The sequence below is a fragment of the Tachysurus vachellii genome, chromosome 17 (assembly GCF_030014155.1).
Source record: "Tachysurus vachellii isolate PV-2020 chromosome 17, HZAU_Pvac_v1, whole genome shotgun sequence".
Taxonomy (NCBI): domain Eukaryota; kingdom Metazoa; phylum Chordata; class Actinopteri; order Siluriformes; family Bagridae; genus Tachysurus; species Tachysurus vachellii.
In genome coordinates this window covers 16,303,067-16,322,851 of record NC_083476.1, presented here as the reverse complement: position 1 = coordinate 16,322,851, position 19,785 = coordinate 16,303,067, and the positions used below count along the sequence as shown (strand labels likewise).

The following is a 19,785-nucleotide window of genomic DNA, read 5'->3' as shown; positions in this document are numbered from 1 at the left end:
TTTTATTTATTATTTCATTCCTATATCAAGCTAAATGATTTCAGAAGGTAAAACATCAACATCCAATAATAATTTTTTTTACCACTGGAAAAAAGGTCTTTCTAACAATCCATATCTTAGTGTGTGTGTGTGTGTGTGTGTGTGTGTGTGTCACCTGCTCCAGTTCCTCCTCTGCATATTTTTGACAGCTCAGTTCGTTCTCTGTGCCCTCACGCAGCTTTTTGAGTCTCTGAGCCTCACTTTTAGCCTCATTAATCTCATCTCGCAACTTCTGCTCCAGATTCACCTTCTCCACCTCCACTGAGCGTTGCTTGTCCTGCTCTATCTGGAGCCTACACGCACACAATTTTGGTTTCAGAGTGCAAATCATTTCATAGGTATTTTCTGCATTTGTGCCTCATTTGTGGAAACACTGGTGGGTTGCGCAAAACAGAAAGAGGGTGGCGTAATGCAGCCAAGTGAAAGAACAGTTACAACTAGCACCCCAAAGCTGATTTTTTTCCAATAACAGGAAGTGATTCACCATCACATTTTTGATTTATTAAAGAATGACATAATTCTTATCTGTTTATAAGTACATTGTAGAACATCCACAAAAAAAATCTTTCCTTTTATAACAGGAACCTCATTATTCATATTTTTCTGTCTTTAGGCTAATAAGATAAATAAAATGCAGCTTACTGAGACCCTGCTCGCTTCACTACATGCTTTTATAAATCTGTTACTACAAAAACATTAAAGTATTTTAAAAAACATTAATATAACACATGAAAATAAGCTGCTGTTATAAACAAATCAGATTTAAGAATGCAGCATTTCAGTATAAAAAATGTGTCACTACAGTCCTGCAGTTAATTTTCATGCTTCATTAAAACTATTTACAGATATTATTTACAATTCTTAAAAAAGGATCATGTTTGTGATTTACTTCATTAAAAATGTAATCGTAGGCAAATTGATGTCAGGCTGCATCACTATATCACTGTTGCATATCAAGTCTTAAATAAAAAACAATGCAGGAAAAAAACAGGGCACAAAGTAAACACACACACACACACACACACACACACACACACACACACATAATACGGAGAGCAGTTTGATTATTTGCCCAATTTGAGAATTATGAATGGCGATTTGTCTTGTAAAACAGACATGCAGTTCTTGTCTACCAGCAGAGGGAGACTAAGGAAGGCATTACAAGAAGTACCTGAAGTACACACATGACAGAATTTGTATTTTGAACATTGTAATCTAATAAACATTTGCCTGTGTCTCCTTTTTTCATCTCACAGCTTGTCTAAACAAGATGTGACCTGTACAGTGTAGTAACTTGCCATTTCTCTCTCTCTCTCTCTCTCTCTCTCTCTCTCTCTCTCTCTCTCTCACACACACACACACACACACACACACACACACAAAGCTGAGACAACCTACATTTGACAGACTGCTTTTGCAAACTGTTTTTCTTCTTCTTTAGCAATCTATTCATTTTAAAACTAAATAAAACCATTATGAAAGGTTCAAACTTTAAGGGGAAGAAGTTTGAACAACAAGGCTAACATGAAAGAAAGAGGGAGTGGTTCTGTCCTGTTGCCGTCATCGCGTGTGCAATACTGATGCAATTGCAGTGTGAACAGGAAGTGAGGTGTAAATCAAGCTGACAGTTATGACACTAGACAATGCCTGGCATTACTCTGAGAGAAAAACCGACAGCAGTTATTATACTAAACCAAAACTATCAATGAACACTACAAAGAAACATTAGAAACAGTATCTTCAATTTATCAGAGATGAATTCAGTTCTAGTCAGTGGATAAGGGCAGTGAGCGAGTTCATATTCATGAATTAAAATTTTTGAAGTGCTCAAGTCACTCAAGAAATGCTAATCTTCATAATCACTCTCATCTCCATACATCTTATGCTCTGCTGAAATGCTAATTACCTTTAACAATTACAATTTTGTACAACTGAACGAAATAACAAACGTTGCTTAGCCAATGCTCCATTGATTTAACCTCAAAAAGGACAGTTCATGCTATCAGCTATTCTGTGTTCCCCACACTGCACACTGTGACAAAAACCTGCCCTACTGTGTGCAACTGAATGACCATGAAGATAATTTTTTTTTTTTACTAAGAGCGCAGTGTTATGATCAGCTGCCATGTTTGTTCTCTTGATAAAAAAACTGGTAGACAATTTGTTCAAGTCTTGTTGACACAGTATTACAAGTTTACTCTAAAAGTTCACTGGAAAGCAGCCCATAGCATACAGTACATCAAGTTTTATAGGCAATCATGTACAGTAAATATTGTTTGAGGCCATGTCAATATGAATGTTGTGCAGTCCCAACAAAATCTACTAACCAGTTATTATTATTATTATTATTATTATTATTATTATTATTATTATTATTATTATTATTATTATTTAAACCTAATTATTAAAAAGATTTCTTCTTAAAATGAAACAACAGGCCAAACTGTAGAACTGTAAATGATTTTAAAATGAAACAGCATTGAGTTGGCTGTAAAGTAGGAGGGAGCGAGTGCGTTAGTTCATTCATTCACAAACCACAAAGCTTTCTCACAGCAGACTGACAGGATGAAGGTCAGAGATGTGGCGAACAGCCAGCACCATGTTCCAAGCAGGACTTAGTGTGAAGGACAGAAACATTCATGTCACACACAGTGATCCAGCAATGACCAATAAAAATTATTGCACAATTATAGCACACTGCTTCAGGTTAAAGAAAGGTGTGCTGGTTTTGTGCTTGCATATTTGTTTTACATGTCAAAACATGTGAAGTGGATCTAGGTGTGAATTCCAGCTGAGACAAAATCCCAGGAATATTTACAGGTTTCATTGCTTTAATAATCAACATCATTACAAATCAGCTTTTAAGAAATACTGAAATAGTGATAAGCTAGAAAAACTCTAAACCTACCAATAAGTAATGGTACAGTTATGAAATTATGGTCCCAGGAACAACAATCAAATCTGTGGATTTATTTATTTATTTATATTTATTTATTTATATTATGACAATTCTTTTACATGGTGTGTACAAACGTTCCTACAATGTTGCTTTAACATATTTAGCTGTTAGAACAATGACGGTTCTTTGATTATCTGGTGGAAGTGGAAACGTGGTGTGACATTTAGAGACCATTATCACATCATTATTACAAGGGATGTTCGAACATTTCAGAAACGTTATATCTGCAACATTACGCCCTAATCTTCGTAAGAATCTGTTGAAATGGAAAGTTTTGGAAAGTTTATGGAATGTTCGATGGCTGCAGAGCTTAACAAACAGAATGAGACTGGCTGTGGCATGGTGGAGATAAGGCCTGTATTCTGTGGGGTTTAAATCAGGAAAAATCAGGCTCAAATCAGCGATTGTAACAGAGCTGTGAACTGCATTAAAAGGATTTTTGTGCAACGCTATGGTTGAACAGTGCAGTGGTCAACAGTCTGGATTGTCTGAAACAAACAGTTCGGATTTACTGCACAGCTGTCCGGCTTCTCTTTTCCCATTTAAGGACTTTTGGAGGAGGCTTATGTCACCCAGCCAGAGAGTGCCGCCTCTATCAGCAATATCTAACTGACTGAAAATGAACCATGACTGCAAGGAAGCATATCTTTGATAGAACAACACTCACTTTATCTCTTCCAAGAATGTATACATTACTCACTGACCACTTTATAAGTAACATGTGTAAACCTAGAGAGTCATCATCAGCCAATCATGTGACAGCAGCACAACACATAGAATCAAGACTTTCAAAAGCTTCAGTTAAACATCAGCATTGAGAAGAAATGTGATCTCATTCACTTTAACCATGACATGGTTCTGGCAATCCACAGAGGCTGCATTGAGTATTTCAAAACATGTGGATCTCCTGAGAACGCTTTACATGTCAAATATTTTGACTACAACAGCAAAAGCAACAGCAAAAGACCATATCAGGTTTCTTTCCTGTAGGCCAACATCAGGATTCTGTATTCTCAGTCCACAAACAGTATGTAACAGACTAGTTTATTCTTAAATATCTTTTTCCAGATTACACATTTGGCTCACAAGTGGTACAATGTAGTGTTTTACTGTTTAATTTAATATCTCGCACCTCCAGTGTGTGAATGGAGTTTGCATGTTCTCCCTGAGCTTTGGGGATTTCCCCTGAGGATTCCCAATGTCTAGTGTATTACAAATATACAATCCTGGACCCTCAGACAAAAAAGTAAATAAACAAGCAGTGTTGAGTCAAAAGTAACCCAATTCTATAGGACAACTATGGATTTGGCAACCGTAGTGTGATATCCTATGTGAGAGGACTTGTATAATGATGGTAGCAACAGCTGGACACACACATCATGACACTAAAACGTATTTCGTTTTTTTTTAAATGTGAGAGCCCCAATAAATAGTTTTATGATTGCATACCTAAAGTTAGCTAACTATCTAAAGATAGCAGTAAAGTTAACTATGGCTTGTGAATCCTGTCACATTAGCTTCTTGGCTTCTTAGGTTCTTGGCTGATCTCACAGAAACAAAAAGTAATGTAGTGTAATTTTGTGGATATACAGTATAGTCTGTTTTTTTGAGACAGGTGTGAAATAAGAGTATGTGACAGTATGCAACATGTCTTTGTATCACATACTGTACAACACATGAGATAGTACAAATGGCCTTTAACATGTATATTCAAGAAAAAGAACCAGTCGAAACAGGAACCAACCACAATGAACCATACATGTGTAAATTGGGTGCATATATGGATATGAGAGCAGCTCAGAGTGGTCGTGCATTTATGACCAATTATGGAAGTCTGTGTGCAGGAATAAGTTATCGGCATTCATACAAATTTTATAATTTTTCATTTTGATTTTGTTAAATATGGTGATCTTAAAATGACAGGTTTCCTTGTCATATTTACCTCTTCTGCTAAATTTAATTAAGGTATTTAAGGAAGCATGAAATTAATTTTGCATTGAAATGTATTAAAGGTGTGTCCTTGAGTGCACATATGAGTTCAGAGGACAGGGTGTTTAGAGTTTCCTGGACAATACAGAGGAATAAAAAGTCAGAAAAGTGTAAGAACACCACTAAATTCTTAGTAAACGTAATACATTTCTATTTAGTGCAAACACTCGAAGGAAACAGCAATCAACCCTCTGTGACTGAGATGAAAAACTGTTGTCACATTAATTCTCACAGGCTACATAGTTTAATATTTTTATAGGTTGCCACAATAAAGATAAAACTAAAATATGCACACATTAAATTCGAAATTTAGTTATTAATTCTTGGCAAAAATATTCAGTCTTATATGAATATTTAGTCCTTTGCTGTCAAGGTATCCTGTCTATGTGCTAATGTTCATGCTGCTTTTCTACTGTAAAACTCTTTTGCTACTGGTTTCCAGAAACTGCACTTTCATGCAATAAGTATGCAAATAGGTAAAATGTAACTGGTGACACTCACTTTTGCTGCAGGTCCAGAAGACTCTGCTCTGCTCTCTGCAGTCCCTCCAAGTCTTTCATCATCTTGCCCATGTGATCCCTCGAGTTGCGGTTCTGGATGTAGGCAAACCAGCAGCCTGCTACACCGATTACAATGGACACCACCAGCACCAAGTCTTTCAAGTGGCCGTACGAGTTCACTTGAAAAAAAATAGCAACGGGTCAATTAAATGTTCAGTGAGCACCTGTGCTAGCAATGCAATGTAATGCAATGCAATGTGCTAGCATGTGTTACAGAAACTAAGGTCCAGCTACAAAACCAATATCCAGTTCATAAGAAATCTTTTTATTGAATGATTTAATTTATTTAGGAAAACAACCCATGATTATTCTGATCATACTACAAAATAACAAATATATAAATAAATATCTATCTATCTATCTATCTATCTATCTATCTATCTATATATATATATATATATATATATATATATATATATATATATATATATATATATATATATATATATATATATATATATATACATATAATTTAAATGTCCTACTTCTTCACTTTGGATCTGTGATTGCAAATTAATGGAGAGTGTAAGATACTCGGATTAAAAGAATGATAAAACTAGTCATTTCATATTTAAACATGAAAATGACTAGTTTTGAAAAAGGAGTATTTTTCTTTTTTTAAATTTAGAAGATTTATGAATATGATATTTTACTGCTGTGGAAATCTGGCCTTTGCCTGTAGAAACTGGGCTTTCCTGCAGCTACATGACAGTAAGATTTCGATCAACAGATTAGCAAATTCTATTTCCGTCTACAGTTCATTTTACATACTCTACACAATAAAGAAAGTGCAGTGGGGAAATTAGTGCATGTCTCTCTGTCTCTCCCTCTCTCTATCTCTCTCTCTCTGTCTGTCTGTCTGTCTGTCTGACTGTTTCTCTCTCTCTCTCTCATAGTGCATGTTATGTGATTAAAAACATATTTATAGTCATTTCAGGTTTAGTTTGAGTTGTTATTGGTTTATCTATACAGAGCATTCTAGTTACAGAACTTAATTGGATTATTTGCTATTCTGCTGTTTCCATACAATGTTTTCTGTTAATGCTGTTGATTTAATTTCCTCCGCTGCTTTTGTCAAGTGTGGCATTCTACTGGGTGGATTGTGTATATGTGTGCTAATACCGTGTGTCCTCGTCTGTTTCAGCTACAGATCTGACAGGATGAGGACAGACATGTTTCCTCTGGGACATGTGAAGACACTACATCTGTTCAAGCTGCTGCTTGTGAAGCATCACAGGACGTGTGATGCAGAATGTGCTTAGAAAAGATGCTAACTACCTTCTTTGATATGAAAGAGCTTACAGACACCTGCAGTTGTCACTCTGATTAACAGCGGAGTGATAATTGGCATCTATGTTCTCCTGGACATCTGGCCACAAATCGTCATTATGGCACTGATGGGTCTCCAACTGGTTTAGATCGCTCTGCAGCTTACAAGACAGATTTCTATGTTTTATGTACAGTGTAACATAATTTTGGGATATCAGATTCAATCCTAATATTATTACTGTTGTTATTTTGCTGAAGGCAGGATATCATGTGTTTGATAGCATATAAATAACCTTTGCATATATTAAGAGCTGTCAGCCTAACATGGTAAAAGTGGAAGCTTGCCAGTAATGGAGTTACTCATGGTATGCCATTAGTACATCAATCTTCCTTGGGTTTCATTTTCAATTAAGAGTTCGCTGGTCAAATAAACATTCCCATTTCAAGAACATGGGTGCTTACAAAGAACAATATTTTTCTAAGCCTCATTCTAAGATATAAAAGTGTCTCTTAGAACTTGATCTTTAAAAACGTAAAGTCAATAAACATCTACAGACTCTAGATGGAGTGAAAAAAAAAACAGGTCCCTAGAAAGATTTTAATATCTTGGGTGAGAGTAGTAGAAAGATTAAAATTCAAATATTTGCTCAAAACTGTCACAAGCAAAAGTTATGTTCATGAAAAAATGTTCATACCATTTGCTATGTACACTGATGGTTTCACTAACACTATTGTAGTAACCGTTTTTGAACTAATAGGTGGAAATTTACATGGTGAACAAAGAGGAGTGGAAAGATATAAACAATGAAACGTCAAAGTGCAGTTAAGAGAAAATAAAAGCACTCTTAGAATATCGCTTGTCCAAGCTAATTAGTGGATTGCAGCTAGCTGTGTTATAAATGTTCAAATTGTAACTTGATTTGAAGGGTGCAGACTTTCACTGCAGGTTCAGTGATTAAAATGTTGAACTACTAAGTCTAAAGGTTTTTGAGTTCAAAGTAGCAGCACCAACCTGTGTAGGATATAAATGTAAGTAAAGAAAGTAAAAATTAGCAGCTTTGGATAAGGTTGTAAAGTTAGGGTTGGGGTTAGTTTGAAGTTACATGCTTAGTAATAACCAAAAACCTTCAAATAGTGAAGCTTTGAGGAAGATAATTATCTTGAAAGAATGTGGCATGGCAGCATTACTCTTTACCACTCTCTCTCTCTCTTTCTCTCTCTCTCTTTCTCTCTCTCTCTCTCTCTATCTCTCTCTATGCTTAGCCAGCTGTGTATGCTTTCTCCCTCCACAGCACCTGGCTATTTCCAAACACGGACTGAAAATATTCACTTACATGTAAAAATAATCCTAAGTGTGTTTTCTCTGAATCTAGAAATAGACTCTGGATGTGCCTGACTTAACCTGCAAACCTATTCTCAACAATCCCCATGAACAACACCAATTCTTTCTGCATTACTGTGTAATCCCATGAGAGACTGCAGGCTCCTCTACATCTACTATAACTATAATTCTCCAACAACACTACAGAATAATCAAATAGATACTGTAGTATGATCTAATAGAATTCACCATATGGTTTCATGTGAATCAATTGGAGTGCTCATCTGCTAGATAATTAGACAGTCAAATTAATTTTGTAACAGGAAAATTCCCACAGTGTTGGCTTTTTGCTTGCTAGACACCTTAGCAAGGCAGATATTTAATAATTGTTAAATATTTCACAGCACCAAAAATGTTGTTTTTTTGTCTTTCACTGACTATAATATCCCTCTGTTCCCTTTCCAGATTTAGCCCTGTCAGCTCCACTCTTCTGAGAAGGCTTTCAACCAGATTTTAAAACATTGCTATGGGGATTTGTGTTAGTGAGGTCAGGTTCCAATAACAGGCGACAAGGATTGGAGTGCAGTTTGCATTTCTGGTCATCCCAAATGTGTTCAGTGGGGTTGAGGTCAGGACTCACACAGGCCACACACGGTTCTTTAATTCCAGGCTTGGCAGACCAAGGCAGCTTGCTTTGTCAAGCTGGACAGGTTTGGCTTTGGATGACTTTTGTTATGGTTGAAATGATGTGTAACATTTTAGTATTAATTTAGGATTCATTTATCAAAGAAGCAGTTGGTCCCCAGTCTGCATTTGACTACTTGCATAGCCTGTTGTGTTATTTACCTCACTGTCTTTTGGCCTTGTTTTGTCATTTGTCTGAACATTGCAGTAACAATAATTCAAATTTGCTTTAGAACAGCATATAATATTAGCACTTAGCTATCAGAAATGTATATTCCAATACTTCTAAAGACAAAATTGAGTAACTGGGATGCCTACACTCTTGGTCGAACAGGACTATCTCCAGAGCTTTAAGCTGCAGTTTCTGAGCATGACTGCGGTCCAGGATCTTCAACACAGACAGCATCAGGGTGGCATTTTTCACAGCCAGTCTAATGATGAGAGGTGATACATAATGTACAGTTTATAAAGAAATTTCAAATGCATACAATACAGCAAAAGATCTAGATTAGGTTTAGATTAGTCTTGTGCAACATACAGTATACAGACTTAATGAACCATTCTAACTCAAGGGTCGAAAAAATGCCTAGCTCCAGTTCTTAGAACAAGCAGATTTCAAGTCTGAGCTATTTTATATATATATATATATATATATATATATATATATATATATATATATATATATATAAAGGGTCCCTTAAGGAATTAAGAGGTTCAATATCTAGAAATATCTACACCCTACGGTCTTGTGATGCACATTGATGCGTAACTACAGTATATGATACTCATTTTGAAACCCACGCCTCTGCTGCACTACACAACGTGTGGAAAAAACCTTTGCATATCAAACATCACACACAGCTGAAGGACATTTTTTTCTTAATCAGGAACATGTAGGTATATGGAAATACTTATGAATCAGAGCAAAATAAAGACTAGAACAAAGCCATCATCTAACTCTGCTGCTAGCATAATGTGCAAAATACCACATGGTTAAACACCTACAGAGAAAAATTTAAATACTTGCCAGATTCAAAGAATAAATTTTTTGCTTAATTTGAGAAGAGAAACCTTAGCTAAGAAAGCTAAGCTCAACAATCTGCTGATATTTTGATGAGGTGTCTGGTGTACTAGTGTAAAAGCTCGACATACATTATTAAAACAAATTAACTTCAAGTCAGTTTTAAGGTTTTAGTAACTTGTTCATTTTTTTTTTTTTTTATCAAATTCCTTCAACAGAGCAACTACAAAACATATAATTATATCAATAAATGTAAACGTATGCAAGACTGTATGACTTTGTTTTACCTGGGCAAGGCTTGGCCATTAATCTTATTCTTCCTGAAGGACTCGACATATTGTGGCAGTTTCACATGATCAGTTAGCCAAACTTCCACTTGCTCCACCGTCCATGCATACGCTAAGAAAGATATATAGTATGATAGTAAGATTTTTTCACAGTTTTGGTTGGAAACAGGATAGATTGGGGGAAAAATAAAATGTACAAAATGTTCAGTTAACCTAAGTGTAGTGTGGAAGTGAAGTGTCTAGCCAAATTTATTCAGAAAATGTACCAGACTGTCTAAAGAATTATAGAGATTGCAGGACTTAACATAAGTCTAGCAATCTCTAGCATTCAGGGTGACCAGGAAACTCAATTAGGAGGTCTAGGCTTTAGGAGGAAAACAGTAAATTTTCCATTTAAGGCCACAAACACAGTCACACCCACTCTAAAGAACATTTTTTATTTTCTCTGTTATCTTAAACATAATGGCGTATAGGCATGGCCTATTTTTCATCACTATGTCCAATGGAAAAAATCTGTTTCTCTGTGTCCCAGTGGGAAAAACCTCATCATAAACTGTTACATGACTTCCTCTTCAGACTTGTATTCACATAACAGAGAGAAATATCACTGTGAGCAAACAGGCCAAAGGGATTAGTAGCTGTCAGTATGCTGAAATTCTCCACTGGCCCCATCATCAAAGACTACAAATGGCACACTGGGACAGAGCCACCTTGTCTTTCATCCATAGCAGAGGTTAACAAAGGCATCAAAGCATGAACATGAGTAGTGTGGCAAAACATACTGTGTATGTATGTTAAGAAATTCACAACCACAGCTTTGTGATTTATTTTTATGGTGCGTGTATGGACGAGTAAATGTGCTGACCTCCAGAGGCCTTCCAGGAGTTCCACATGTCCTCCACAGTAATCTGCAGGTCAGCTCCATGGAAACTCTTGTGTTTTGCCTTGGGATCATGATACTTTAGATCCTCTCTGAGAAACTGCAAGAGTGAACAAAGACAAATCTCAAGATTTTGCTATGATAGTAAGAAATAAAAAACTTCATTTCATGCTGTTCTGAAGACAGCGGACAAAAAAGTATTGACATTACAAAGACGAAGTCATTCAGTCATTATGCATTTATATTGCATCCATCCCCAAATGCTATTCAACTTTAAGTGGGAATGTAACTTGTCATAGCTGCCTGTTTTCAGACCCTGGACACTGATCAATACAATTTTCACATGTTTTCCAGCTGAACTACTTTGTAGAGGAAAGGGGTAATGTGTTTACATCATTAATTTTTTTTGTGTTTGTTTTCCAACAAAAAGAAATATCCTTCTATATGGCTGGATGGTATCATTAATATCACTATGCTCATTAATGAATGACACATTACGTTAAGAACAGGGCAAGATATTAGTGCTATGACTCATACTGATGATTAGATGGAAAAACAGAGCTGTTGGCTATCCATAACCTTGAATAGACTATGGTCAGTCAGTGATTAGGAGGTTTACTCAACAGGCAGTGTACAGAGAGCTGCAACTAAACTGTTCTCAGGACACGCAGGTTTGGTTGATACAAGTGACACAGCGTTTAAAGGCTCATGCTGTAACTTGTCTTTAGGATTACAGACAGTGAATGCAGTGTAGAGAGTATAAACACATCAAATGTTTAAATATATCAGAGGCCTTCAAAAGCCACTAAACCGGCTTTTGGTTTTGCCATGACATATTTTCTCCAGATCTGTACTGGCAGGACAAATATCATTCTCAGAAGATAGTGTCTCTTAATAGGATAAAAGAACACTCATGGACAAGGCACTGGCTAGCATGCCATGTTGCCTCATGACAGACAGAACATGACCCTTTCCTTTTCAGAGGACACTGAGTACAGACTATGCTCTATGCAATAATCCCTGGCCATCCCCATTCCTGCCATAGTGACAGCTGGCTGACTTCACACTATAGACAAAGCAGACTATAGCATATAAATAACATCTATTATCACGAGGACAAGATCCAATTATTTGTTGTGAAGATATTGATAACAGATTTCAGTACTGTGATAACAGATTTCAGTAAGTTACTGATCTTATGAACAACCAGTGTGTGTGTGTGTGTGTGTGTGTGTGTATATATATATATATATATATAAAATTTGTTTATTTATGTATTATTATTATTATTATATATTAACTGGTTTGCTGTTTACACACATAAGAACAATATATATTTGGTAAGCATCTTAATGGGAACTTCATCATATGGGGTCACAACCTCAAGGATAAAAATCTGGGAAAAATAGGCTGAAATTCCTCAAATCGTCAGTTCTCACCCCATCTGTCTCCGTCACATCCACACTGCCATTCGCGTCATCATCCATATCCTTGTGGATGCTTCTGATGGCTGCGAAACTCAGCACAGCGTTCTCATCCTGACATAGGACCTTATCAATCGTACAAAGCTCTGCAGGAGTTGTAAGAGAAGTATATATATACATACACATTTATATATATATATATATAGAGAGAGAGAGAGAGAGAGAGAGAGAGAGAGAGAGAGAGAGAGAGAGAGAGAGAGAGAGAGAGAGAGAGAGAGGAACATGAAATAAATACTGAAATAAATTCTATATAAATAAAGTCTATGTTAGCAAGTTAGCTACAATTGTTCTGTGAAGACTGGCTCATGTTACCTTGTGTCTGTCAGAATACTAATCAAATTATCCTAAAACTTGATGCTGACAGTCTTCAGCTCATTAACAACAGAGCTTTCTGAACTCTAAGATGCTTTTTAAGTCATGTGTTGTAATTCACCCGTTAGCTTCATGGTAGCTAAATTAACACTTATGTTAGCTTGGTGCTAACATTAGTCCTACTAGCAGAAATTAACATTGAGATAGCACCAGAGATTAGATACTGAGCAAAATCATGTAAAGCATGGTACAGCAACCTTGAAGATGCACATGGCATAAGGGTGAGCATATGTCATTTTTTCTCAGTGGTTCCTGATTTTTCTGACAGCCTGTATAAACAAACTAGTAGCTTAATTTAAACTGAGGATGCATGAATAAACACTGTAAATGCTCTGGGAAGGTTACTAAACATGGGTTTTCTTTCACTCGCTCATTCTCGCCCACATGAAAAGTAGAAACCTCCAGCTCATGTGACTTTTTTGTCCCATGGGTTCTAAGTCACAAGGCACACATCTGTCTTCAAACAGATGACCTGTGAAAACTTTCTGGATGACGTAAAAGAAGACAATGAAGAAGAAGAATAGTGAGCTTTCTATTCATGATCTGTTTAGAACATAATATGATAGGTTCATTCAGAATAATATTCTGGGCTTAATAGGCTTAAACCCCAATCCTCCGATCAACAAACCAGATCAACTGCTTGAGCCATCACGACCCATTACAAAACACTTCTGTAATTGGCCAGTTTGTCAAATGAATTAATTATGAATGTTTTAACTCTTTTGGATAAAATGTGGTGCTCCAGGAGAGCTTGACCACTCCAATAAAAACCACACCAACATCCTAAAAATCCAACAGTCAATTCATCCTGCATTTAGTGTTGAAATGAGAAACTAATATTTATCTTAAACAATTTGTCATGTATCCTGCTTTCAACACATCATTCAGTACTCTTGCCTGTACTAATAATAAAGAGGAGAAAGTCTGGGGTTCCACTGTAAAAATAACCCTAACAGCATGAGGGCTGAAATGAAGTTCATACAGCTACTGATGTACTATTGCACTATTAATAGACAGAAACACAGCACAGCTGCACGTTTACTGATACAGTAGGAGGAGTAAAATCAAACTGTGCGCATCTCAGAGTTAACTTTAATATTGTTTCTTGATGATACGAAAGGTGTGTCTGATACACGTCTATTAAAAATATAGGCTTAATGCCTATAATAAATATACAACTTTGAACTTTTAAATAAAATAAAAACTATTTGCCCCATAGTGAAGAGCTTATCTAAAGGAGATAACACTCTGTAAAAGATGGTTTGCTTTGAAATTGTGCATCGTCTGGAAAGTCCCTGCAAAGACACAAGGACGCCACAAGTTGAATGATAAAAATCTAAACTAAACAAAACAACAGTGCTTTGTGTGATGACAGTAAAAATACTCTTCCTTCAGAGTAGAAAGAAACTGAGCCACTCTAAATATAGCATAGATTTGATGTATTATCAGCTACCTCATCATTTGCAATGATGCTTAAGCTTCACATCTTCACCTCTATGAACGTCAAAGATCACAAATTCATTTTAGGGATTTTAGTTAACACAAAAAAAGGTTACACTGAATTTTAAAGCAATCTGAAATTCTGCAAGTCCCAAATTCTTTTCACAGATTTTATGAGCCTATCCCAGTGGATTCAATGCCAGTCCATTGCATAACACAATTGCACCCACATTCGCACATTTATACACACACTACAATTTTGACATGCCTAATCAGTCTACAATGCATGTCTTTGGATTGGCATGGCAATCAGAATACCTGGTCGTCCCCAGAGCACCTGCATCATTCAGCTCCAGTGAGAACATTATGCCTATAAAAGCCACTTTTACAGTCATATTCAAGCCACTACACTTCATTGAGATGAGGCCAAACCTGTGAGGACCCTGAGGCATCTAGAGATGTACCAGCTCCAGTTGGTTTCAACTTTATGAAGTATTCGTACATTCTAAGAGGAGATGCCAACTACATATGGTCTCTGAAGACAACAACCTCCTCATCAATACACAACTGTCTGACTGTATATTTATAATCACACCCTCCAGTTTCACCCAGTCTGGTTTCTTCCTCTTCCATCTAAGAGAGTTTTTCCTCACCACAATCGCCTCACAAACACATTAATAAATAAGTCTAATAGTAATTGTGAATTTTATTATTATATTAATCTATATTAGTTCTGTGAAGCTGTTCATTGTCCATTCTTAAAAGTGCTAGTCAAATAAATTTTAATTGAATTGAATCATACACACATTCACACATTCTAGGTAGTTTCACTTAGACAGCATTTAGTGGTTACAGTAACCATTTCACCTGCATTAGTGTTCAAAAACAAAAACATAAGAAGTGTGATCAGTAGTCATATGTTAGGATTAAGGTAGGGAAAAAGACCTAAAAAATCAGTCAGGTGCTGATGGAGCCATGAGGATTTGCAAAGTACTGTATGCAGCCTTAAAATGTCCCTTCAGCAATGTTCCCTGACCTGACTGGACAAGCATGCATGTACAAGCAAAAGATTGCAATTTCCTTAACCAATGACAAAAAAGAGGAATAACGTCTGTCAGAAACCTCACTCACTCACTCATTTTCTACCGCTTATCCGAACTACCTTGGGTCCCGGGGAGCCTGTGCCTATCTCAGGCGTCATCGGGCATCAAGGCAGGATACACCCTGGACGGAGTGCCAACCCATCGCAGGGCACACACACTCTCATTCACTCACGCAATCACACACTACGGACAATTTTCCAGAGATGCCAATCAACCTACCATGCATATATTTGGACCGGGGGAGGAAACCGGAGTACCCGGAGGAAACCCCGAGGCACGGGGAGAACATGCAAACTCCACACACACAAGACAGAGGCGGGAATCGAACCCCCAACCCTGGAGGTGTGAGGCGAACGTGCTAACCACTAAGCCACCGTTCCCCCCCTGTCAGAAACCTGAACTGACGAAAAATTAGTTAGCAATATTTTACAAGCTCTTAGCAGCCCTCAGCCTGACAGACTTAATACAACGCATAAAAACCACTGATCTTTAAAAAGTATAGAAAATAGCTTCTTCTTTTCCAGATGTGAATGCGGTAAGGATACACATTCCAAATTTAATCTCTAACCTTTTGCTGTTTTATTAACATCCAGTCTTCTGGGAAAGCTTTCCACTAGATTTTGATGGTGGCTGTAGAGGGATTTGCCCATTCAGCCACTAGAGAATTAATGAGGTCAGCCACTGATGTTAGGGTGAGGAGGCCTGGAACACAGTCAAGGTTTCAGTTCAACCTAAAGGTGTTCAGTCGGGTTGAGGTCAGAGCTCTGTGCTTTGTTTTGTTACAAAGATGTTGGCAAATTTTAAATAACAAAACACTATCATTTCATCACTGTATTATGATAGCAGCATTGATCAGATGCTAGTCACAATACAAACACGTAAGAAAATAAGCTGCAATGTTTCAGAATTCTGTCATACTGTGAATTAAAAGCAAAGAATGGAGAAAAGGTTTTATATTGCTGATTACATGACATATGAAGTGTCTAAGCAGGTTTAACATGAGTGAATCTGTCTTCCCTGTGTACAGCCATTAGCATGATGCTAGATCATACCAGACAGGTATATATCGAAATTTAAGCTAATGCTAAGCAACTACACTGTTTAGAAAGGTATGTAATATTTGCAAACATAGACTTGCACAGAAAGGAGGTCATTTAAACCACTTCTTTTCTCTTTCTTTTAGAAATGGTGTGTTCACACATGTGTAGAGTCATAATGAGAGTGAAAGGTAAACAGGTCATGGTAAACACATCTATAAATATCACTGAATTAAAACAGGCATGGTGCAAAAGGGTTTTGTGGTTAGTCACTGTATGTGACTTGATGTTTTCTCACCATTCTCACCATTTTCTCACCGTTGAACAAGGTTAAAAATGAATTTCTATCCATTACTATCTATGCCTTATTATTTTGGATAAAGTAATAGTAACTTCAAAACATCTGCGAAAAAGGTGGAATAATGACATCTACAATGGCTCACATAAGTGACTGTTACTTGTCTGACAAACCAAATGTTTTATGTTTTCCAGCAACTTGGTATAAATGTAAAAAAAAAACCTGTATTTGTTTGCTAGTTTTGATGTTAGCAAACAGGAGTAAACTGCAATCTTTTGCTCTGACACACACTGCACCCCTAAGTAAGATCGTTATGGTGTTATCATACAACGTACTACAACGCTTCGTATCTTGAAGCAAAATAGGTGGCACAGAATTTCAAACCACTTCCTTTCTTCCTCTCAAATACCAAATAAGACAGCCAACACCTGGCAATGCTAAGAATAAAGTATTGCTTTCTAATCCTTTACTAAAGACCTTTTGTTGAAACATCAGACTTAAAACACAGAAAAAGATCAATTGTATTATCATTAATTAATGAATTTATGAATTATGTAAAAATTCATCTCCGAATGCATTATTTCCTTTAATCTAGCTAACTTTTAGCTAATCTAGCTAATTTTTTTGCATTTGTATAGAGAAATTAAAAAAACAAAAACAGTGCCATAACATCTAAGACAAATTGCTCAAAATGTTTAGACAATGTGTAAAAATATTCTACAGTCTCTGCATTACTGCTTTTATTGTATATGAATAATTTGATTAGAAGCCGGATTTGTATCCTTATCAGACACGAGACATTGTATTGGACATAGGTTTTGAAAAAAAGGTGGTGCAGGAGTGCTTTATTGATTTTTAGGAGTAAATATTAGTATAAGGCAGGAGGTGGCTGGTGATTTGCACATTTTGTGCAAGTTTCATCTCTTATACAGTACAGACCATATAGAACTACTGTAGACTATATAGTGTACATAGTGTACATAACAGACAGCTAAAATGGCGAGCGGTCAATACGACAACATGTGTACAGCAAACTAACAAAAAAATAATTCCCAACTAATTCATCGACTGCAGTAACTCACTAGTTACTGAATTTGCTTTGGCATTACAAACAGCCTCAAAGCTTCACATTCTAACCACAAAGATTCTTTTAAGTCAATTCCTTAAAAAGGAGAAGTTTGTATTGTGCCTCCTTCCAGGAGAGGTTATGAAACTGTATCTCTGCCCCATTACACAGTCAGTCATCAACATCACAGCCCGGGTAATAAAAATCCTTCCTTTTTTCTGTGAAGCATTAGAAAAGAATTATGGTTTTGCTTAAATAAACTTTAATGTAAACCAGTTGAAAATAGTAAACACCCAGGATCTAGTACTGGACCTCTTCCTCCATCTTCACTGTTTTTCTGCATAACCTTTTTTGCACTATGACACTTTAACTCTGGACTGTCACATTAACAGTCCAGACTTGCACAGCACAGTGCCACTTTATACACTTTATACACACTATACTACACATGGACACTTTAAGGACAACAATTAAAACCATACACTTTTATGTATATACATTATTTTTCACATATATTTTCATATTTTATATAGTTTTTATATAGTTTATACTTTATTTATCTACCTCCTTTTGGTTTTATTTTTTATCCCTAATTGCATTAATTTTATGTTTGAATACCGGAAAGATGCAAAAAGCATTTCACTACATGTTGTACTCTGTATGTATGTGTATGTGACAAATAAAATTTGATTTGATTTGAATAGAAAATTAGCAACCACAGAGAGGCTTAATTCTCCAGAATACATCACATAGCGTAAACTCTGGCCCAGAACTATATCAAGTGATACAGAATAGAAGATGCTATAGGCATGCACAATTAATTGTGGATCTTCTGAAGCATATTATTATATCATGAACTTATTTGTAAAAAAATACAGATACAGTAAGCATTTGCATCATATATAAACATGACATGATTTTTTTGTCTGCGCAGCTTACGTTAGTTTTTCTTCTAACAGTCTCCCAGTGAAGAATCAACCTAGGTGATGTAAACTAACACCATTTAAATAAGCTTACAAAACATCCATCATTCTGTGATTCGTAGAAATGTTTAAAAAGTTGGTGTGGATTTAAACAATGTCACTGTATTTGTCATCACTTTCACCCCAAGGAATGTCTATGTAAACCTCATGGACTAATTTGTATTTACTTAAAATTTGAAAGTGTCTAGATGATACTCAGCATGACCATGGGCACTAGTATACATTTTTAACCCCCTGACACTGTTCTCCACACCACCCTGTCACCACAGTTTTCTTTTCTGAGCATTAAAGACCCTTGGACTCACTCTTCTCTAACAGCACCATTTAACATAAGAACATCTAATTACAATATAAAATTATAATTAATACAAAAATAAATTAATAATTTTTTTTTCCCACAGAGATTCGGGTTCAGTTAAAGTCAGTGTGTCTTTGTGCACAGATCAGTGTGTCTTGTCTGTGTCCATGACAAAAAAAAAATTCACTGAGGAAAGAATTTTTCATGTGACTTAATTCATATTGGACAAAAAATAGAGCACATGATTGGTGCAAAGTGGCTACATTCTCACTGTATAATGTTTATCAGGTCAGTCAAGTCTTTACTAGCCTGTTATAACCCTTTCTAAACCATCGTGGATTCTTTTGTTTGAGAAGGGATGGGACAATATTGTTTAAATGTAGTGACAAATTTTTAGTCCAGTGTTAACCAGAATAATAAAGTAGACCACTAAATTGTTGTGAGTAACAGTCTAGTAGTGTGAATTGATTTAATCAGTTAGTGTGTATTTTGATTAAATCACAATTTGACAAAAAAGACAATCTAAACCTAAAGGTGTAAACACCCCTGACCAGTATAACTGCAAGTCCATCCAACCACATGACCATCGGCAGCAGTATCTCGTGATCAAATATTCTGGTGGGGTAGTGCAACGTTAATAACAACACAATTAAGTCAAGACTACACCTGACTTGCTGCAGGCTTCTATCTAGTGA

At 36.2% G+C, this 19,785-nt stretch overlaps 1 protein-coding gene across 4 annotated transcripts in view; it reads right to left on the bottom strand.

Moving 5' to 3' along the window:
- The window catches only part of stim1b (stromal interaction molecule 1b), a 31,974-nt gene that overhangs the window by 10,036 nt on the left and 2,153 nt on the right, over positions 1-19,785 (bottom strand). For all 4 annotated transcript variants that reach the window (XM_060890667.1, XM_060890668.1, XM_060890670.1 and 1 more), the window contains 6 exons: positions 12,449-12,579; positions 10,995-11,109; positions 10,130-10,241; positions 9,140-9,252; positions 5,489-5,666; positions 155-332 (listed from right to left, as the gene is read on the bottom strand). In XM_060890667.1, coding sequence (XP_060746650.1) covers positions 155-332; positions 5,489-5,666; positions 9,140-9,252; positions 10,130-10,241; positions 10,995-11,109; positions 12,449-12,579 — 827 coding nt within the window. The remainder of the gene's footprint in view (positions 1-154; positions 333-5,488; positions 5,667-9,139; positions 9,253-10,129; positions 10,242-10,994; positions 11,110-12,448; positions 12,580-19,785) is intronic.